General features: G+C 51.8%; 1 protein-coding gene across 2 annotated transcripts in view; it reads right to left on the reverse strand.

Moving 5' to 3' along the window:
* Window positions 1–9237: 9237 nt before the first annotated feature.
* WNT7A (Wnt family member 7A) overlaps window positions 9238–21796 on the reverse strand; it is a 78580-nt gene continuing 66021 nt past the window's right edge. The window contains exon 4 of one of the 2 annotated variants that reach the window (XM_053218890.1): window positions 9238–11694. In XM_053218890.1, the coding sequence (XP_053074865.1) occupies window positions 11215–11694 (480 nt within the window). In that variant the 3' untranslated portion in view covers window positions 9238–11214. The remainder of the gene's footprint in view (window positions 11695–21796) is intronic. The other variant, XM_027042736.2, reaches the window with a different exon arrangement.

Consider the following 21796-nt stretch of genomic DNA (forward strand, 5'->3'; position numbering starts at 1 on the left):
ACATGAACAACGACTGGAGGGAGATGAAGGGGTGAGCCGTGGGGATGTCTGGGAAAGAGCATTCCAGACAGAAGCAGCAGCATGCACAAAGGCCCATTTTGTTACTCAGTCAACAAGCATTTATTTATTAGGGCCTACTCAGGTTAGGCAGGTGCTGAAAACCTTGGCACACAGAGAAGAATGAAATAATCCTTAACTGTGAACTTCAGAATGCAATAGGGAAGAAAGGAAAAGCCTTGTCATTAATGAATTTACCGTTCATCCATCCACCCGTCTACCCACTAAGCATTTATGTAGTGCCTGCGGAGTGCCCTGCCCTGCTGGGGCCTCAGTGCAGGACCAGACGCTGTCTCTGTCTTGAGTTGCGCCCTGTCTGGTGGGGGGAGGCAGGCACAGACAGCTAGTCTCCAGTGTGAGAGAGAAAAGCCCAGTGGTCACAGGAGCCCAGGGAGGCCCAGAGAGCCAGGAGGCGAGGGCCACGGTCCTGAGGCCTGAGCAGGCAGCAACAGTGGGGGTGATCTTTGGGCAGGGGCCAGACATTGTGACTTTGAGCTTGTTGGGTGCAGATTTTTTTGCATGTTCCTGTGAATCTCCTCAAGCTTTATTCAGAGATGCCCTCACATCCCTTGGAAACGGTGTGCTTCTCATGGGTCTTGCTTTTGTGATCCAGTAGGTGGGTCTGGAGCAGTGCTCAGTCTGGAGCTAACTGTTCTCCAGTACCGAGGCAAGCAAGGCCTTCCAGAATGCTCCACCTGCTGTCCTGAGAATTGTGAGTAGGGGTCTGGTACTATTCCCAGGTACTTTCAGTCTGGTCACCAGGTGACCCTGTCTCTGTCCCTTTCAGGTGGCTCCACCCCTGGCCTCAAGTACTGGCCTCATGTGCATGCACTGATCATGTAGTTGGGTCCTCGGGGCCCCTGCAGATCCGGGCAACTCTGTCCTCTTGGTGTGGCCTGTGAAGCATGGCTGCCTCAGTCTCCATGGACCCCAGCAGACTCTAGGTGCTGTGGCTCCCTGTCCCCATGCCCCAGCCTGGAAACCCTCAAGGCAGCAAGCTGAGCAACCATAGGGCTTAGTTCATTTGTGCCCTGCAATACAGGAACAGTACATTGTCCTCTGTGGCCTGAAACCCAGTGTTTCGAGAATTACTGTTTTGTGTCTTTTGTCTGTTTTTGTCGGTTTTAGGCAGGAAGGTAAATTGGTCCCTGTGACTCCATTTTGGCCAGAAGTGGACAACCCCAGTAATTCTATGCCCCCCTCGCCTGAATTAAACCAGGTTCTTCTCTCCTCTCTCTCCTTCCCTTCTTCCAGCTCAGGCTGATGTGTGCTCTGGGTCAGACCCTTCACTGTGCCCTGAGGGACGCCACATGGCGGTCAGAGAGGGCCCAGAGCCTGGGGAGGAGAAGGAGGGGTTCGCATTGTAGCTCTGGCCAGCGTGTACTCAGAGGAAACCTGGGAGCCCAGAGGAAGCTCGCTGTGACCTCTTGGGAAGGACTGCCATCCTCCCTGCCTTTCGCAGATGACAAAACTGAGGTCCAGAGAGGTGAAGCCCCTCCTAAGGTCACACAGCACAAGACGTTGATTGTGCATGCAGGATTTGAACCCAGGCCTGGCAGACCATGATATTCATAGCTAACATTTGTTCAGTACCTTTTCCGTGCTGGGCACCATTCTAAACACTTCCGTGGCTAGGCTGTACAATCCCTGGCACAGCCCCATCAAGCAGGAATGCCTACTTCAGTTTCCAACAGGGTTTCAGGGTAGTGGGGCTCTGGAATGGGGATTGAATCCCACTTCTAGCTTGTTTTCTTTTTCTTTTTTCTTTTTAAGAGAGAGAGAAAGCACAAGCAGGGGAGGAGCAGAGAGAGAGGGAGAGAGAGAGAGAATCCCAAGCAGGCTCCACGCTGTCAGTGTGGAGCCCGACGTGGGGTTCCAACTCACAAACTGTGAGATCGTGGCCTGAGCTGAAGTTGGACGCTCAACCGACCGGCCACCTAGGCACCCCCCAGGTCTAGCTTTTAAAGCATGTGTGGGGGCGCCTGTGTGGTTCAGTCGGTTCAGCATCCAACTTGTGCTCAGGTCATGATCTCACAGTTTGTGAGTTCGAGCCCCGCGTCGGGCTCTGTGCTGACAGCTCAGAGCCTGGAGCCTGCTTCGGATTCTGTGTCTCCCTCCCTCTCTCTCTCTGCCCCTCCCCTGCTCATGCTCTGACTCTCTCAATCTCTCTCTCAAAAATAAACGAACATTAAAAAAAAGTTTTTTTTAATGTTCATTTATTTTTGAGACAGAGAATGAACAGGGGAAGGTCAGAGAGAGAGGGAGACACAGAATCCGAAACAGGCTCCAGGATCTGAGCTGTCAGCACAGAGCCCGACGCAGGGCTCGAACTCACGGACCGCGAGATCATGACCTGAGCCGAAATTGGACGCCCAACCGACTGAGCCACCCAGGCGCCCCTAAAAATTTTTTTTAAAAAGTGTGTGTGATCTTGGATCCATTGCTTAAACTCTTTTCCTAAGTGTCCTTACCTAAACCAGATGTTATAAGTCAAATTGTGTCCCTCCCCCAAATTCATATGTTGGGGTCCTAATATCCAGTCCCTCAGAACATGACCTTATTTGGACATAGTGTCTTTAAAGAGGTGATCAAGTGGAAATGAGACCATTCAGATAGCATTAATCCAGTATGACAAGTGTCCTTATAAAAAGGGGACATTTGGACCCAGAGAACATGGAGGCAAGACAATGTGGAGAGGCTCAGGGAGAAGGAGGCCATCTATGAGCCAAGGAGAGAGGCTGGGAACAGACTCTCCCTTACGGCCCTGAGTAGGAACCGACCCAGCGCATGCCTTGATTGTGCACTCGAGCCTCCAGGAAGGACTGTCAGGGGATCAGCGTCTGTTGTTTAAGCCCGCCCAGTCTATGGGCCCATGTTCCAGCGGGCCCCGCAAACTCCTGTACGAAAGCTGATAAGAACACCCATCTCCTCCTGTGAGGATTACACGACAGAGTGTGTGCAACGTGCTTGGAAAAGGGCCTGGCACTTTCAATCAATGCTCAGTGATTGATGAGGAAGCTGAGGCCCAGAGAGGTGAAGCGACCTTCCTAGGGTCACACAGCTCACACCTACGCTCCTGATGATTCTGCTGTCCTGCCTGAACTCCAATCTGAGTTCTCTCCTGAGTGCGCTTTGCCGGAGCTCCCGGCACCCTGTGCCTTCTTTGCCCGTAGCTGGTGCTTCACCGCATGAATCGATGATCCTTTCGGAGGTCAAAGGGGGAAAAAGTGAAACAACAGAGAAGAGGGCCAGGCTGGCAGAGAAAGGATCTAACTCAAGGAAGTAATTACATATTAAGTGAAAAAGTCCTATGGGCGTGCTCACTGATCAGCACCGCCGAGTCCCTGATGGATGTGCAGCCCTGGACGCCTTCCAGTGGCAGGAGCCGTGTCAGAGTGTCTGCCTTAAGTCACGTCTCCACCGCCGTCCAGGTGTGCTGGCTAGCAGGTGGGGGCTGGCAGGTAGGCGGGAGGGTGTGCAGGGCAGAAGAAGACGTTCCTGTGGAGAGGAGGGCCTGGTGTTTCAGGATGGAGCAGCTCGATGCCTAATTAAGCGCTAAATCACGGGCCCTGGGAGCCGAGCCTCAGTTTCCTAGTCTGTAGAATGGGTGCCACTGTGATCAGGGAGAGCCAGGACCTGGGGGTTTTCAAGAACCTGTTGCTGAACCTGCTGGAGGCCAGAGAGGGTCGGAAGAGGCTGCAGAGAATAGTCCTCTCTGGTCACCGGATGGGGGAGGGGTGCAGTTGGGTGCGGTGGGGAGGCAGAAGGAAGACAGGTGGCCTTTGGGGGATAGCAGAGGGGTGGGGTGAGCAGATTGTACAGCTCGGGGACAACCTCTCAAAGTCATCCTGATGGGCTGTGGGGTGCGGGGCTGTGGTGTGGGGGTGTGTGAAGGGGGCAGTTAGCTGGGTATTGAGAAAACTCCCCCAGGGTGTGAATTTGAGGGGAAATGTTAGCAGAATGAAAAGTGCCTGTAATCATCGCAGCTCAGCACCCCCCCATCTCTGCCCTGGGGAGAGGAACCATAATGCAGACCAGAGAGGGAAGGCATTGTCTCAGGATATACAGCCACAAAGTGGCTGGGCCATGCTGCCTGGGGACAGCACCCCAGGACGTCCAGGAGGCAGGGGCCCTCAGCACCCAGGGGCCTGGGCACAGTTTGGGTCACCAGATATTTTATGTATTTATATTTATTTTAGCAAATAAAAATATAGGATGCTAGTTAACTTGAATTTCAAATAAACAATGAATTCTTAGTATACATATGCCCCATGTAATATTTGGTACATACTTGTACTAAAGTTTCTGTCGTTGCTTATCTGAAGTTCAGGGTTAACGGGGCATCTTGTATTTCATCTGACAACCCCGGACACAGAGAGGGGCAGGAGATGGCTGGGTTTGGGGAGGGAGCTTTCAAGTCGGACTCACTGGAAATTCAGCCTGAGTTTTCTCCTCCATCTTCAGGGTACCTGCCTCATGAGACTGACGTGAGGACTCCATGAGATCCTTCCAAAGCCCTTAGCGCGCGGCCTAGCATGCAGTCTAGACTCAATGTGTACCTTATTATTTACTGAATTTGGCTGATCAATTGCCAGCCATGCATGTAAGGCAGCAGGTTTCAAACCTTGGGGTCTCAGGACCCCTTAACATTTAAAGAAATTACTGCAGACACAGAGCTGTTGTGTGTGGTGTGTGTGTGTTTGATCTATCAATAGTTATGATAATAGAAATTAAAGCTTTGAAAAAAATGTAAATATTTATGTATTCATCTTAAATGATAGTTAGCCCACTACGTTTACATAAATAACAGATTGAAACATTTTTTTAAAAAAAATTAATGCTATTTATTAGAGAGAGAGAGAGAGAGAGTGAGAGTGAGTGGGGGAGGGTCAGAGAGAGAGGGAGACACAGAATCCAAAGCAGGCTCCAGGTTCTGAGCTGTCGGCACAGAGCCTGACGCAAGGCTCGAACCCACAAACCGTGAGATCATGACCTGAGCTGAAGTCGGACGCTTAACCGACTGAGCCACCTGGGCACCCCCATAAATGACATATTTTAAATGGAAATGGCTCTGCATTTTAAAGCCCGTGGAAAAAGTGGCATCGCTTTACATTTTTGCCCATCTTTCCAATGTGTGGCTTCATTGAAGTCAGCTGGCCTCTCGCATCTGTGGCTGCCTCTGGTGCCCTATGCTGTCCCTTGTCATCTGGCCTCTGGGAAATTCCCCTGCACACCTAGGAGCCCAAGAGTGTGAAAAAGGCGAGTATCTTAGTATTACCATAAAAATAGTTGTGACCTTTTGATCTGCTAATCCCGACAGAGGTTCCCAGATCACGGGGATCATGTGTTGAGAAACCCTGAGGCCCCTCACAGCCCTGGCCACACCCGCTGGCGCTGGCGGTGGGATGGGATCCAGGCTGGCTGTGCGGCCGCGCTGGCCTGGGCTCCTCCGCGGTGGGTGTTCACAGCTGTGGCCTGCGCCGAGAGCCACAGGGAGCCCGCCTGGGATCCGCATGCACTTTAGGTGACGTCGCTGAGGTTCTGCCAGGGGAAGGACCTTCCTTGCCCCGTCCATCCAGAGCGAGAGGGGGCAGAGCTGTGATCGGAGCCCAGCATCTTGAGCTTGGTTAGAGCGGGGCTTTGCTGTGGGGCGCGCTGCTTATGTGAGGCCGGAGCAAAGCCTCAGAGGGTGCTGTCCTGGGCCTCAGGAGTCGTCTCTCTTCATACTGTGATCTCCTGCCTGGGTGTGTTCTCCTGAGGGAGACGGCCCTAGATGTCCTCCAGCCTGCCTACCCTGATTCCCACCTGCACCTGCACGCAGCACACACACACACACACACACACACACACGTGGCCAGGGACTGACTATAGGCAAGAGGTGAGGGTCAAGCCAGGGCCTTCCAGGTAATAAAGGTTGCTCAGTCTGTGGGTGGCCTCTGGGTGTATATCTTATGAGTGTGACCCTGTACCCCTTGGGGTGGCCTGTATGTGTCTCAGGTCCTGTCAACGGGGTCTGTCTGGGGCTCTGGTCACAGAGGATGTGTGTCTGTACTTCCCCTTTGTTTTGTTTTTTTAATTTTGTATGAGTTTATTTTTGAGAGAAAGAGAGAGTGTGCACGAGGGGGGGGGGAAGAGAGGGGGAGAGAGAGACTCCCAAGCAGGCTCCATAGTGGCTGCGCAGAACCCGATACAGGGCTCGGACACACACGCTATGAGATCATGACCCGAGCTGAAGTTAAGAGTTGGACGCTCGACCATTTGAGCCACCCAGACGCCCCAGTGTTTCCCCTTGGTGAGTGTCTGGTCCCTCCCTTGGCCGTGTGCCGGTCCCTCTGGGTCTCTCGCTCAGTGTCTGTGTGCGACCGTGGGTCCGTGTGGACGCCACACAAGCGTGTGGCATGATCTCTGGGTCAGAGCAGCTCGCCATCGTGGGGGCTAAGCTGGAGGATGGCTGCAGAGTTTTCCTGTTGTCTCCAGCACATTCTTCTGGGGCTAGGAGTGTTGTTGTGGCAACCGGTGGCCACCTTGTCAATGGAGCAGATGTGTCTGTGACCACGTTAAGAGAGCTTGATCTGTCTTTGCACTCCCATCTGGCCCCCGAGCAGGCAGGCAGCACTCAGGACAGGCCAACTCTTGTCCCCTATCTCCTTAGCTCTAGCAGCCCGCCTGAGCCCACTGCCCCCCCCCCACCCTCTGCCTGGGCCCCAGCAGGGGCCCGGTGAATCTGGGAACAGGCTTTAGGTCTTCAGTCATTCCGATTCAGCAAATATTTATTAACCCCAACCGTGTGCTGGGCACTGGAAACCCAGTGGCACCAAAGACAGACGAAGTCCTACACTTGGCAAACTTAATAAACATATTAATACCCAAACCTCACACTTCCTTGGCCCTTACAGTGTGCCAGGCACTGTTTTGCAATTTATATGTGTCAGTTCATGTAAGGACTGCAATAATTCTGTTTTACAAAGGGGGAAATGCAGGCACAGAGAGGTTAAATTGCTTGCTCTAAACCACACGGCAAGAGAGGCAGGTTTGAATACAGGGCATCTGGCTCCATGCTCTTAACCACTATACTGCATAGCCTCTAATAAACAATTAGAGCCTCTAATAAATAAGTAATAATAAATTACCACTATCTGAAATATCATTTCAGATAGTGGTAAATACCACAAAGAAACAAAAATAGTGGATGAAGGGTACTGGACCCCAGGGTCGTTGAGGTTATACCATTGACAAGTTGGCATCTGAGTTGAGTCTTATTAGCCAAAGTAGAGCCAGCCATGCAGAGGTCAGGGGAAACAGCATGTGTCAAGGCCCAGAGGCAGGACTGGAACACGGCATGTTGAAAGAACATTAGGCTGGAGCCTAATGAGGGAGGGGCTCTGTGCTATAAAAGATGAACTTCCAAATCGAAGTGGTTTCCACAAAAAGACCTCTATTTCTTGCTTGTGGGTGTTCCTGACCAGCAGGGGGCTGTCCTCTGAGTGGCCATTCAGGGACCATCCAGGGCCCTACTTTCTGTGGTTCAGTGGAACCATACCCTATGGCCCCTGGGTGGCTGTGTCAAGCTAGTGGAAGGAAAGGAGCATGGAAGGGAAGGAAGTGTTGATGGGCTGGGAATGGAGTACTTTGTCATCCAGAACCTAGCCCCCTCGGCCACTCCCAACTTCAGGGGAGACTGCAATTGCTCCAGCAATGTGACCCGGAAGAAGAAGACCCGGGCATGGCAGGAACGCAGCTGGACTCCTCCAGCAAATGGCCGCTGAGTGTGCCGACAGAGGGATCAGATTTGGGTATATTTTGACTTAGACACATGGGATTTGTTGACGGATGGGAGGTGGAGGAAGACAAGACCCAAGACTGCCTCTAAGACCAGGCAGCCGACAGAGGTGAAGAAACAGAAGTTCTGGGGTAGGGGAGAATGGGAAGATTTGGCGTTCCCTTGGACAGCTGCCAGGGTACTCCCTCCAGGCCTATCCCTTTAGGGCCCTTGGGAAGGCCCAGACCCTGCCCGGTGGAGCCTTGCGCTAGGTTTAAACAGAAGTCCAGAAGGCATGTGGGTGTGTGTGCACCTGCATGCGTGCATATGTATGTGTGAACAACAAATAGGAACTTTATCCCTCCCAACACCCCCTCCGAACTACTTTGCTGCTGCTGAGATGCACTATGTTGGTGAAAGGCCTTCCCCAGGAGACACAAGTGCTGGCCTCAGTCTTCTTTCCGCTAGACTTGCTGCGTGGTCTTGTGTAAAGCCCTGCCCCTCTCTGGGCCTCAGTTTCTCCATCTCTGAAACCAGAGGTTTGGAGCAAATCGGAGGCCGCATGCTGGTGGCAGAAAGGCCAAGTTCAGCTTGCTGCCTGCACCACCCTCATGGTGTTTGTCAAAATATCCAAAAAGTGGGAGATTTTACTTAACATTTTGCTTCAGTCTCTTAAGATTTTGGCCTTGTTAATGTCCGTTTTGTTGAAAAGCCACTTCAGGAATAAGCCAAAGAGGGGGAAAATACCTTTGCCCAGCAGAGTCAAATATTTATTGCCATAAGCTGTGTTTGAAGAACCTTATCATTACGGAAAGAAGAGTAATAATACTAATAACTAATAATATGTATCATTCATCTACTGCTCTGAAACTCCAATCATCAGCAGGAGGACCCTCACAGCAGCCCCGTGACGTAGGTATTATTTTCCTACTTTTACAGATGGAGAAACTGAGGCACAGAGCTCACCTGAGCTGGAGGCCTCAGAGAGGGAGCAGGCCCCAGGGTCGGGGACCAACAGTGTGCCAAGGGGCCAGGTGACAGATTGGCATACGACCCGGCCACTCTTCTCGTTGGCCTGGCTTCCCTCATGCCACGCGTACTCTTCATCTGGATAGTGAGGGACTTCTGGTATCTGGGGAGGCTGGTCAGAACCTTCCCCCTTCTCAGGCACCATGAGGCCAGGAACAGAGGGATGCAGGCTTGGAAACTCTTCTTGCTCATGGCAGACTCTGGTTTTCTAAGGCAGAGAGAAACTGTGACGTGGGATCTGCAAGAAACTGTTGTACATCTTCTCCTCCCTTACCTAGCCCCCCAGCCCCCCAGCCACGCACCCAGCCAGCCAGCCACCCGTCCGTCCACTCATTCCTTCACATCCCTTCCCACCCTGACCCCCAAGTAAAGAAGAAATAAATGGTCCAAGGGAAGAAATCAACCAACCATCCAGCCATTTTATTTGTCCATGCTGCGATCCGGGCCCAGTGCTGACATTGGGGAATCCAACAGAGCCCAGACACCGAGGGGCTCCCAGCATGTGGGGCCATCAGGCTGTGGTCTCAGAGGTATCTGAGTTTCACCAGTGTCTGTGGGCACAGAGCCCAGAGGAGCCATCTCGATGGCTCAACACAATTGCCAAAGGTCCCTGCACACCACACCTCACCCACAAGCGGAGACACCAGGGGACCAGCAGCTGCCCAGGTGCACGCCCACATGCACACTTCACCCTGAATCTCTCAGGCACATGGAGAGAGAGACACACACAGCCGGGCATATGCGGGGGCACACAAGATGTACGCACATCGGGACCCCAGAGAGGCGTGAAGGTGCAAAGTCACACGACGACCCCAAGTCTCCCGAAGGTCTCACACACACACACACACACACACGCGCGTGCACACGGAAATGCAAACGGACACATGTTAGGACACCCACAGCCTCTTGGAGGAGAGCTTTCCAGGTCGAGAGGCACTGGATGTAGGTGGAGCCGGAGCACAGAGGCCTCGTCTACACCTCTCTGCCAGTCTGCCCCAGGACCATGACATCCGTAGGAAGCCCTGCCGTCCTTGGGACCCCTCACCCCAGCTTTTCTGCCCCGTAACTGAGGACATGGCCTCACCTCTCGGGACACACGGCAATGGCAGGGACATCCTGGCGAGGAGCAGCCTCCCTGAGCTGGTTTCTGCTGAGTGGCGATCAAGCCCTGTGATGGTCACCCAATGCCAAGGGCACAGGCCTGCCTGCCACATGGCTCATTACGAGGTCACTGCTCAGTGACCCTGCTCAAAAGGCCTGAGCTTCACAGGTGAGGCTGGGGATCTGATTCCTTTCCCAGGTAATACCGATGACACTTCATTCCAGCCATCCAGGGGCCACTTTTGCCCACTTGGCCAACAGAACTCGAGAACCCAGCTATGTGAGGGTCCCCGTGGGGACCAGGCCTCGCTCCTCCTTACCCCAAAGTGAGTAATGGAATTAAGAAGAAGCACAGGCCATGGAATGATACAGGCAGACTCGATATAAATAAAATATTCATATAAAAATAGTCTCTTAACAAAATATTCTCTCTTATCCAGTGGCTCACTTTCCAAAAGATGGAAACTGCTGGGAGTTTTATTATTATCTTTCCTCTCTCTCTGTATTCCAAACTGGATTTTTCTACTGGTGTCAGTTTGAGCTGGGAAGGACTCGAGGGTGGGAAACGTCTCCAAATCTGGACCAGCTTAAATTTCTGGATAAGTAGCAGCAAACAGCAAAAAAATATAAATGTGTGTGTATATATATCTATATATGTATAAAGGACATCTGCTCTTAAACATCTAGTGCTGCAAGGGGGTACCTGCAAAGTCAACTAGTAGAAATATCTGCATAAAGAATTATGTACAGTTCTACTCGGCTCCTTGCCCTAGTGACAAAATTATCCCGCAAGGAAAGCAAGCGGTCCACTTTGATTGCAGAAAACGGATCCTGACGAGGTGGAAGGATTCTTTTTAATTAAATAAATTAATATTATTTTTTTTATCAGAATAAATTGTTAAATATTGCTATGTTGAGGCCCAAGGGTCCAGAGCTCCTGGTGCGAAGAGGCTCTGCTCCTGCCAAGGAGGGCCCCCCCCCCCGCCCCCGCCGGCGGTGTCTGGGGTCGGGTGCAGCAGCAGTGGGTGAGGAAGAGAACAGGCAAGGGCTCTGGAGAGATCTTTCCGACCGGCGCCCGCCGGAAACCCCGCGAGAGGTGTCCCTACAGCAGAAAAGACAAGCTCAGCATTCCTGCGGTTCCCCGTGCAGATCCGGGAGGAGATCCGCCAGGGTGACTGCAGCTTGGAAGCCGTCCGGTCCTCCCCGCAGTCTGACGTGCGGCTGGAGGCGCCCACCCGGCCGGAGGGCGGCGCGGCGGCGTGCGGGGCTCACTTGCACGTGTACACCTCGGTGCGCTCGCTGCAGGTGTTGCACTTGACGTAACAGCACCAGTGGAACTTGCAGTTGCACTGCCACACGCGGGCGTACTGGTGGGTGTTGTAGCCGCGGCCGCAGCACATGAGGTCGCAGCCGCTGGCCTGCGGGGCCGTCTTGTTGCAGGCGCGGCCCTGCGTGCCCACGCTTCCTGTCACCGGGTCCTCCTCGCAGTAGTTGGGCGACTTCTCGATGTACACCAGGTCGGTGTCCATGGGCTTGCGGTAGGACAGCGGCTTCTTGATCTTCAGGAAGGTGGGCCGCTTGTTGCGGCTGGCGCGCACCGGCTCCACGTGAACGGCCTCGTTGTACTTGTCCTTGAGCACGTAGCCCAGCTCCCGGAACTGCGGCAGCGTGGTCCAGCACGTCTTGGTGGTACAGGAGCCCGACACGCCGTGGCACTTACACTCCAGCTTCATGTTCTCCTCCAGGATCTGCAGGGGCGGGCGGGGAAGAGCACAGCGCACACGTCACTGCACGCCGGCCACGGGTGGCCCCCAGCCCCGCCCACCCCCGCCCTTCCAGCCGGCCTGGGCTTCCTTCCTTGTAGGTGGGGGAAACTCACACCTGGTGTCAAGTCCCTCTCACCTCCGGGCTGTGGGCTGTGCTTCTACCTGGAACTCACCTCTTCTCCTGGCCTCCCAACTCCTATCTGGTCCTTAGACTGGTGCTCAGATCAGGCCAGTCCAGAGCACACGGAGGTTCTCTTTGGCCGGCCCAGGCTTAAAATCATTTTGAACCAACACTTGAAAACCGGGAGCTAGACTTCCAGGTGTTTTTTTGTTTTTTGTTTTTTGTTTTTTTTTTTGACAAATAGAAAGGGCATCTGGCGATTCTAGAGTGAGACTCAAATTATTTAATAACTGGTACAGCTGAGTGCTGACGTTTGCGCATGGAAGCTGGCCGAAAACGCCAGCATGGCAGTCCTGCTCTCCACGATCTCTGCCACACTGCCACATGGCAACAGCGCCTGGAGCTGTACCTCCAGCTTCCTCCTTCACGGGCTGTCAACCCCCAATTTGCCACAGTCCCCACCACTCCCTACTGCCTCCCTAACCTCAAGTATGTATTTTCAGAGGTCATCTGCTTTGACCACTTATGACATCTGCCAGGCACAGTGATTGGGAACCCTGGCTCTGATCTAACCTTCCCTGACCTCCAGGCTAAGATGATGTGCCTCTTCTTCTGAGTTGCCAATACCTTTGGGCTCCCATCGCCATGGCACTGAGAAGCAGCACTGTATAGGGAACAAAAAGCACAGATTCTGGAGCCTGGGTTTAAATCCCAGTTCTAACATGAACCTGCTGTGTGCCCTCGGGCAACTTACTTGAGTCCTCTGTGCTGCAGTTTCCCCATATGCAAAACAGGGATGATAACTGTAATTAATTATAATCACGCAACAAATTACCTGACAGCAACAAAAAGGAATGAACTTATACACACAAGAAAAACAGATCTCTAAGATGTGATGCTGAGCGACAGAAATTGGATGCAAAAAAGAAACATACTGTATGATTCCACTGATACGAAGTTCAAGATCAGGCAAAACTAAAGGCTGGGTTTCACTTGGTCTTTATTTGCATACACGGGCAGTGGGCCACAGATGGCTTGTGAGCTGCATTTTCCTGACACCTGCTTTGGGATATCCCAGCAGGAAAAGAAGGCAACATTTACCCAACTCCCCGTGGTACTAGATATTTAGGTTGTTTTCAGGCTGTGGATTTTTTTTAAAAATCTTTTCTTTCCCTCCCTTCTTTCTGCTTCTTCTTCTTCTTCTTCTTCCTTTTTTTTTTTTCTAAATTTAAATTCAAGTTAGTTTATATACAGTGTGGTCTTGGTTTCAGGAGTAGAACCCAGTGATTCATCACTTACATATAACACCCAGTGCTCGTCCCAACAAGTGCCCTCCTTAATGCCCATCACCCATTTAGCCCATCCCCCCAGTTCCCCCCCCCAACCCTGTTTGTTCTCTGTATTTAAGAGTCTCTTATGGTTTGCCTCCCTCTGTTTTTATTTTATTTTTTTCTTCCCTTCCCCTTTGTTCTTTATTTTTTTTTAAACTGTATTATAGAAGGGCGTATCTTTGGAACTAAAGCTTCTCTTCCCTCCTTATCTTTTGCCTGATTTTATCCCAATAGACATTTATGAAGCTCCTACTGTGTACCAGGCCCTGGGAGGGGCATGTGCTAATGAGCACAGTTTCTGGGTCATAGTGTATATGAGCATTTTCATGGTCTTCATCTGGAGTGCCAAATTAATTTTGCCTGTTGTATAGTGGGAAAAAAGTGCATTAGTGAGTAAATGACTGAATATTAATCACCTGTATACACACTGGGCCCATGCTTTTATACATGGCATTAGTTAACTCCATGAGGTTAGTATGATTCCATTTTACAGGGGTCAAAACTGAGGCTCACTATGTCTTAGAGCTGGTCTATGAGGCATTCAGAGGAAAGGGTCTTATTGCTGAGGGTTGTGCATCAGCTGCTTGGTGGCTGCTTACTTGCTTTGTGACCTTGGAATTGTCACACCCCCTCTCTGGGCCTCAGTTGCCTTTGCTGAAACATGGAATGAAAGCAATTCTATCTTTTCTGACAAAAGTCAGGGTGCTGGAACAGAATCAGACATTCAAAAAAAATAGTCATTAGTTCTGCCTCTGTGCCTGGGCCTGTGTGGGTGCTGGGGACACAGAGGTGACAAGATAAGGTCCCTGTCTCCAAGGAAGGGCTCCTGTTCAGGGTCCTCCCATTTCTAAGAGCTCTGCATCCAGGAGGAGGTGACCAGTGCTCGAGTCAATGGACTCAACAGGAAGGGAGGGCCACCCTGTTTCAACCACAGTATCGGCAATCGAATGAGCCAGCAACGCCACAAGCATCCAGAATGTTCAGGGACAGAGAATCCAGTTGGCCGAATGCTCTGATTCCAGGACACCTAGTGTGATAGAGCACCTACTGCATACAGGCAGCCTCGTATGACCTGCACACACATACAGCTGGTACTGATGAGCAGCCCCCAAATAACAAAAATAATATCCCTTTTGGTTGTCAGTGAGGAGATAGTTCCCGAGCGTCTGGCCCTCCTTCTGGCCTTGGCCTGAGAAGCACGGGGAAAGAGCAAAGCTCAGGGGTGTGGCAATGTGCTTTGGGGGCCGGGTTAGGCAGCAGCTTCCGGCCCATTGAGATTTCAGTGCGGTCAGACCAGACATGCTGGGTACACTCAGAGCGGATTCTGACAACACTGAGGACGTAGGGCACCTGGAGCCCTCTTCATGGCTCATGGGTGTGCACACACAGCATGCGTCTAATAAAGCTGAAGACGCTCAGAAATTTCACTTCCAATGTATATACCTGAGAGAATCAAATGTTTGTGTGCACAGGAAACAGGTTCAAGGACGTTCATCGGCACAGCATTCATGGACACACGGAGAGTGCCCAGTGTGGATTCATGATCTCTCTCCACGCTGGGCACTCTCCATACGTCCATCCATGACGGAATGGGTAAGCTGAGGGGTGCAGTCAATGGGACATTACAGCATAGTGACAATGAACAGCCACAGCAAACCACACCAACAGAGGTCAAGGTCAGAAACACAGGGGAGAGGGAAACAGCAATCATAAAAGACTTCCACAGAACGATTTCATCTATACCAAGTTCAAAAGTAGGCAAAACTGGATTGTATTGTTCAAGGGCACGTATAGAGGGGAAAATTATAATAAAAGGCAAAGAAGTGAGGGTCACAAATATCAAGACAGTGGCTGTACCTGGAGTTGGGCACGAGGGTTTGTGGTTGACAAGGGTCACCTGGGGCACTTCTGGGGTGCTGGCAATGTCTGTTCCTTGATATGGATGCTTTATAATTATTCTTTTAAACCAATGTAGATGTTCTCTGTGCTTTTTTGCACAAATGCTTTATCTCACAATTTATAAAAATGCAACGCGGGGCACCTGGGTGGCTCAGTCAGTTAAGCATCCGACTTGGGCTCAGGTCACGATCTCACGGTTTGTGGGTTCGAGCCCCGCGTCAGGCTCTGTGCTGACAGGTCGGACCCCGGAGCCTGCTTGGGATTGTGTCTCCCTCTCTCTCTGCCCCTCCTCACTTGCACTCTCTCTCTCTCAAAAATAAATAAACATTAAAAAAAATGCAATGGGTACAATAGCTACTAAGCACAGGAAAGGATGCTCAACAGCATTAGGCATCAGGCAAATGCAAATCAAAATCACAGTGAGATACCCCTTCCCACCATCTAGGATGGCTGACAGAAGAAATACAGACATAGCAAGTGTTGGCAAGGGGGTGGAGAAATGGAAACCTTCACGTGACGCTGGTGGGAATGAGAAATGGAGAAGCCCTGTGGAAAACTATGCAGTAGTTCCTCAAAATGTTAAACAGGGTTGTCACATGGCCCGGTGCTATGACCTCCCTTGAGTCTTACAGCCCCCCTACCGCCATATTCATGTGTTGAACTCCTAACCCCCAAGGAGTAAGTGGGGACTATGGAGGTTCTTAAGTCATGAAGACTTCATGCCTTGTTAAAGGAGGCTCCAGAGAGACCCCTGGCCCCTTCTACCGTGTGAGGACACAGCGAGAAGGCACTGGCTTTGAGCCAGAAGGAGGGCCCTCACCAGAAGGCAACCGTGCTGGCGCCTTGAGCTTGGACTTGCAGCCTCCAGAACTGTGAGAAATAAGTGTCTGTTTATCAGGTCTGTGGTATTTTGTGATAGCGGCCTGCACAGACCGAGTCCGCCCAGCAATTCCGCTCCTACGGATACACTCAGGAGAAATGAAAACATTTGCCCATACAACTTGTAAACCAAAGTGAACAGCAGCATTCTTCATAATTGCCAAAGTGTGGAAACGACCCGACTGTCCATCACCTGATGAATGGATAAACAAAATGTGGCGGATCCACACAATGGAACGTTATTCCGCCACAAAAAGGAATGAAGTGCTGACGCGTGCTACAACATGGATAGACCTTGAAAGCATTGTGCTCAGGGACAGAAGCCAGACACAAAAGACATAAATGTTATGACTGCATTTATGTGCATTGTCCAGAATAGGCAAGTCCGAGAGACAGAAGGTAGATTAGTGTGGTTTGGGAAGAGACTGGGGGAAAGGAGGCACAGGCTTCTTTCTGAGGTAACGAAAATATTCTAAAATTGTGATCATGGTTGAACATATCTGAGAATGTGTTAGAAAGTGTTGGACTGTTTACTTTAAATGAGTGCGCTATATGGTATGTGAATTATACCTCAATAGAGCTGTCTTTTTTTAATAGAAATTTCTTTCTTTCTTTTTTTTAGTTCATTTATTTATTTTGAGAGAGAGTGAGAGAGAGAGAAAGAGAGAGCACGCACATGCTGGGGAGGGGCAGAGAGAGAGAGAGAATCTGAAGCAGGCTTCCCGCCGTCAGTGTGGAGCCCGACGCAGGGCTCGAACTCACTAACTGTGAGATCACAACCTGAGCTGAGATCAAGAGTCGGACATTTAACCAACTAAGCCACCGAGGCGCCCCAAGCTGTTTTTTTTTTTTTTAAAGTCCCTGGAAGGTTTTAGTGAAAAAGCAATAGGTTGTATTTGTGAGGTTGTGACACCCAATGTTTTCGCTGTGGCGGATGCTGGGCCCTGAACCCCAGTGGCAAGGGTCAGGCTCCCGGGTCAGGTTGGGTGCAGCTGCCACTCCCGCACATCGCCTCCCTCTTCCTGTGAGGCCACAGCTGGCCTGGAGCCATGGCAGTATTTGTGTGGGCCCCTAATCAGATGATGTCCAGCCCGTTAACCCTGCAAACTCTGCATTTTGAGAGCCTTAGTGATTGCATTATATCCGCGCTAAGCCGGGCATAATCGCAGCCGCCCTTGCCAGAACTGGCCACCCAGACGGGCATCCGGATGGGCACCCAGCCCTCTGCCCGAGGCAGGGGACAACAGCAGAGGAAACAAGTGTGGGACAAAGCCACATTCTTTGCGGCCCCTGCCCCCACCCCCCGAGGCCAGGCTGGCTACGGGCTTCTCGGCTGTCCAGGGAGACTTCCAGGACTCCCTTTACACTTGAAGAGTCTGGACTGTGATGCAGTGACACGGAGTCAGAAGGTTTGCAGGCTCTAAGATGACACAACCCGGTGTACCCTCCCAGTGCCTGGCACGCAGCAGGTGCTCAGGAAATGCCCAAAGGTAAACTCACCATCAGGGTGCGCTCAGACTGTTCCACGACCAGCAAGGGGCACCCTGAACGTTCAGGGTCCGGGAGGCCTTGCCTGGCCAGGCATCAACCCTGCGTCGCTGGGCCGAGGGGAAGTGGGGAGGACCCCGGGGGCAACCGTGATTCGGGGAGGGGCAATCACAGGGCTTGGAGCACCCGGTATGGACACGTGTCAACATTTTATGTCCCTGGTGGCACTGCTGGGTCCCAGCTTAGGGAGCAGCCACATAAGACTGGTTGGGGCCTGCCATTTCACCAGCCTGTGATGCAGACATGCCTCAGTGCAAAAGGAAAGTGAAGGAGAAAATAAAGCTGCGAGGCCTGGAGTCTGGTGCCTCACAGTGTCTCGGGAGAACATGGACTTCTCCCGCCTCCCGCCAGTGCCCTGGGGTCTGAACACCGCAAGGGGCCTCAGGTTAGTGGGGTGGGAGGACTTTGGGGGCAACAGGAAGTTCCTGCTACAGGGTTCAAGTTTTACCTGACGAAGGGGCGGAGTTCCCTTCTCTTCCCCACCTGTCGCTGCTGCTCGGCTAGGAGATGGGACTTTATCGTGAGTGGACAGGGAAGCCAGTGGAGGCCAGGACCACGAGTCAGGATTTATAAAGCTCGCATAGCTGTTGTAACAAACGTACCACACTCGCGCAGAGAGACTGTGCGTGCCGGGGCCGGGCGTGTGTGGGAGATGCCTGTACCTGCTGCTCAGTTTTGCTGTGAACCTAAAACTGGTCTGAGAAACAAAGTCTATTTTTAAGAAGAAGATCTCAGGGGCGCCTGGGTGGCTCAGTCGGCTGAGCATCCGACTTCAGCTCAGGTCATGATCTCGTGGCCTGTGGGTTCGAGCCCCTCGTTGGGCTCTGTGCTGACAGCTCGGAGCCTGGAGCCTGCTTTGGATTCTGTGTCTCCCTCCCTCTCTGCCCCTCCCCTGCTTGCACTCTGTCTCTCTCTCTACCTCAAAAATAAATAAAAATTAAAAAAATTTAAAAAGAAGATCTCAGAAGAGAAGCTGTATGCGGGGATGGTCTCTGGCGTGGAGATTGGGCCGTCTCTGATGCTAACTGGCTGGGTACCCTCGCTGGCCCTCAGTTTCCCCATTTTGAACTCAAGGGTCTGAACTAGATGATCCCCAAGGCCGCTTCTGCCACAGTCTCTCTGTCTTCTGACTCTGTCTTGGCTCTGTATCCATACTGCTTTTAACCTATACAGAGTGTTTTCAGACCCTGATGACATCTGATTTTCCTGACACTCCCTGACAGATGGACATTAAACTCCCATTTCACAGGTAAAGAAAGGGAGGCTCAGAGAAAGGGAGGGACTTCAGTAGGTTCACAGAGTGTGTGTCCATATGTGTCTCCAGACTGCTCCCCACACTTCCATCTCTTGACCTTGCCCCAGGGGACAAAATGGCCCCTGACCGTTGCTATTGGTGATTGGTTGGTTGGGCCGGCTGCATATCAGTCATAGGACAGTTTGAATGCAGCTGTGACTTCTACCTGGGCCTGACCAGTGGAAGGCACTAGAGGGAGACTGGAGGGAAGGAGGAAAGTCCTGACAGGTCCTGCTCCTACTTGCTCCCTACAGGGCCTCACATTTTCCATCTCACTAGAAAGAAACACCATACCCATTAGAAGTCATTCCCTATGTCTCCTTTCCCCTCAGTCCTAGGCAACTACGAAACAGCATCCTGTCTTTATGATTGGCCCCTTCTAGACATTTCATAGAAATGGCATTATACAACAGGTGGCCTTTTGTGTGTCTAGTTTCCTTCATTCAGCATGTTTTCAAGGTCCTTTTCATGGCTGAATAATACTCCGTTGTCCGGATATGCCACACTCTGTCCCATTCATCAGTGGTTGTGTCCCCTTTATGATATATTTTTAGGTTTATTTATTTATTTTGTGAGAGAGAGAGAGAGAGAGAGAGAGCGTGCATGCACAAGCAGGGGAGGGGTAGAGAAAGAGGGAGAGAGAGAATCCCAAGCAGGCTCCGTGCTGTCAGCACAGAGCCCAATGCAAGGCCCGAACTCATAAACCATGAGATCATGACCTGAGCCAAACTCAGGAGTTGGACACTTAACCAACTGAGCCACCCAGGTGCCCCAGCCCCCTTTCAAAACTGCCCTCAATGTCCTAGTCTAAGTGCACCCAGTATACCGGCCATGACCCAGAGGCCACACAGGCTGCACGTCGTTCCTCTACAGCGAGCTGACAATGGGCCCCTACCTCTTGACTCCCAGGTCTGCCCTTGCTCTCCCTCCTCGTCCACCTCTTGGCTCTGACCCCTGCTCCTTGTCTGGCTAATCTTTACTGCCACCCCAGAGGCTCAACCCAACGTTTCCACCGCTGGATGTGTACCCTCTGGGGAGGCTCACGCATGTGCCAAATGACCGGGGGCATTATCTGAAATATCAAGAGGCCGAGAGAATCTAGAGATCCATCAAGGGGGACTGGTTGTAGAAATGATAACACTTCTAATAACTGGAATGTCCTATAGCGGTTAAAGAGAATGAGGCAGGTCTGTACTTCCTAATGAAGGCTGATGCGTAAGATACATGGTTAAGAGAACACAGCGAGGCGTGGAAAAGTATGCAGAGCATGAGCTCACTTGTGGGAGAAAGAAAAGATCTGTGCATGTGTGTTAGTAAGAGCACAGAATATCTCTGGAAGGATACATGGGAAATTAGTAAGAGTGGCTACTTCCGGGGAGGTCACCCAGTGCCGGGGGACTGGAGGGACACGAGCTTTACCTCCCATGGTATTGTAGTTTTCGAATATTCTATTACGTCAGAAAAAAAGTCACCTCATCCACAAAGCCCTCCTTGATTGCCAAGGCAGTCAGTGACTCCCTCATGGTTTCCATGGCTGTCCTGGGCTGTGGAGTATCTGTCACCTTGGCCCTGTGACGACTGTCTCCCTGTCAGCATCTCCCATCAAGCCAGCAGATCTTTTTGGTGGACGTGGGGATATACTATTCAGATGCCCCTTCAAGGGAAGTCTTGCTTCAAAGCTACAGCTAGTGATGTGCTAGTAGACTGGCCCTCAAAAGAAACCAAAAACCAAAAACCCCAAACAAACAAACAAACAAACAAAAAACAAACAAAAAAACCCCCCGTACAGCCTGTTTTGTAGTGTTTGCTAATTTCTTTGCGATAAATGTTCCTACCGCAGCTGATTTTAGGCTGCAAACGATTTGACAATTGGCTCACAAATCCCCGAATCTTTAACACTGGGTCTTGTGAGCCCACGGGAGCCGGCTCCAGCACGTCACGGGACGGGGGGTGGGATCCACATACAGCCACCAGCTGTCAGATCCTTCAGGGCCTGTCCCAGCCGCAGAATCACAGTTTTCCCCGGGTAGGCTGCAGCCAGGGGCTGAGAGAGGCCAGAGTAAGAGGTCTGGCCACTTTGATGGGCGATACCTCCTCCGGAGTTCCCGCCACAGCTTTGTCCAGCCAGCGACGCAGCTCCACTCCAGCCCAGTCCTGCTCCTCCCCTTTCCCTTTGCTGATCCCTAATGAACAGCTTGGACCCAGAACTCCAGCTCAGCCTCTGCTTCTGGAGAACCCCACCTGTGTCATTCCTTGGAGGCTGGGGCCAGGACATTCACCTTCACCACCCCAGCCTCTGGCAGAGAAAGCCTGGTGTGGAGAAGGTACTGGCCAGTAGGAAGCAGAAAGAAGGACCTAGCGTGTGTCTATTCGTAGTCACTCACTCCATCATTGTGCATTGAGCACCTACTGTGTGCTACGGGGGCCTCACCCCTGCGGCACAGGCCCTGGGAGGACCGTGATACAAGGTGATGCTCTTCCTGCCTTCTTCAGGCCTGCAGATCCGAGCCTGGAGCAGTTATAATAATCCACCTGCATCTGATTATAAATTTGTGAGTTCCATGAAGGAGTGGAACAGAATGCAAAGAAAACTTCTGACCCGAGAAGCTGCTCTTATGTGCACGTCCAGGAAGCTTCCCTCAAGAACGCAAAGGCAGAGCTGGCAGCCAGATAACAGGAAGGATAAAATAGGATCAGCCAAACTTGCAGGATGGGGAAAGGGTATTTCAGACCTGGAAACAGTACATGCCAAGACCCGGGGGTGGGAGGGATGTGGCCTGCCCAGGAGGTGAATGGGAAGGGGCAACGGGGCTGGCCACTCGGGGCAGGGAGGAACCCGGTTAGCTGCACGCCAAGGGGTGCCACCGAGGGCCTTTCACACAGGGGAGTGGTGAGGTCTGAATGACACCTTTAAAGATCATTCCGGATGGGGCAGAAATGAGGTTAGGGAAGGCCAGAGTGGCAGGATGGAAGGAAACTGTCCCCATCCAGAGATGCCAGTGGCTCTGACAA

This window comes from Acinonyx jubatus, chromosome A2, assembly GCF_027475565.1.
Source record: "Acinonyx jubatus isolate Ajub_Pintada_27869175 chromosome A2, VMU_Ajub_asm_v1.0, whole genome shotgun sequence".
NCBI classification, from domain to species: Eukaryota; Metazoa; Chordata; class Mammalia; order Carnivora; family Felidae; genus Acinonyx; species Acinonyx jubatus.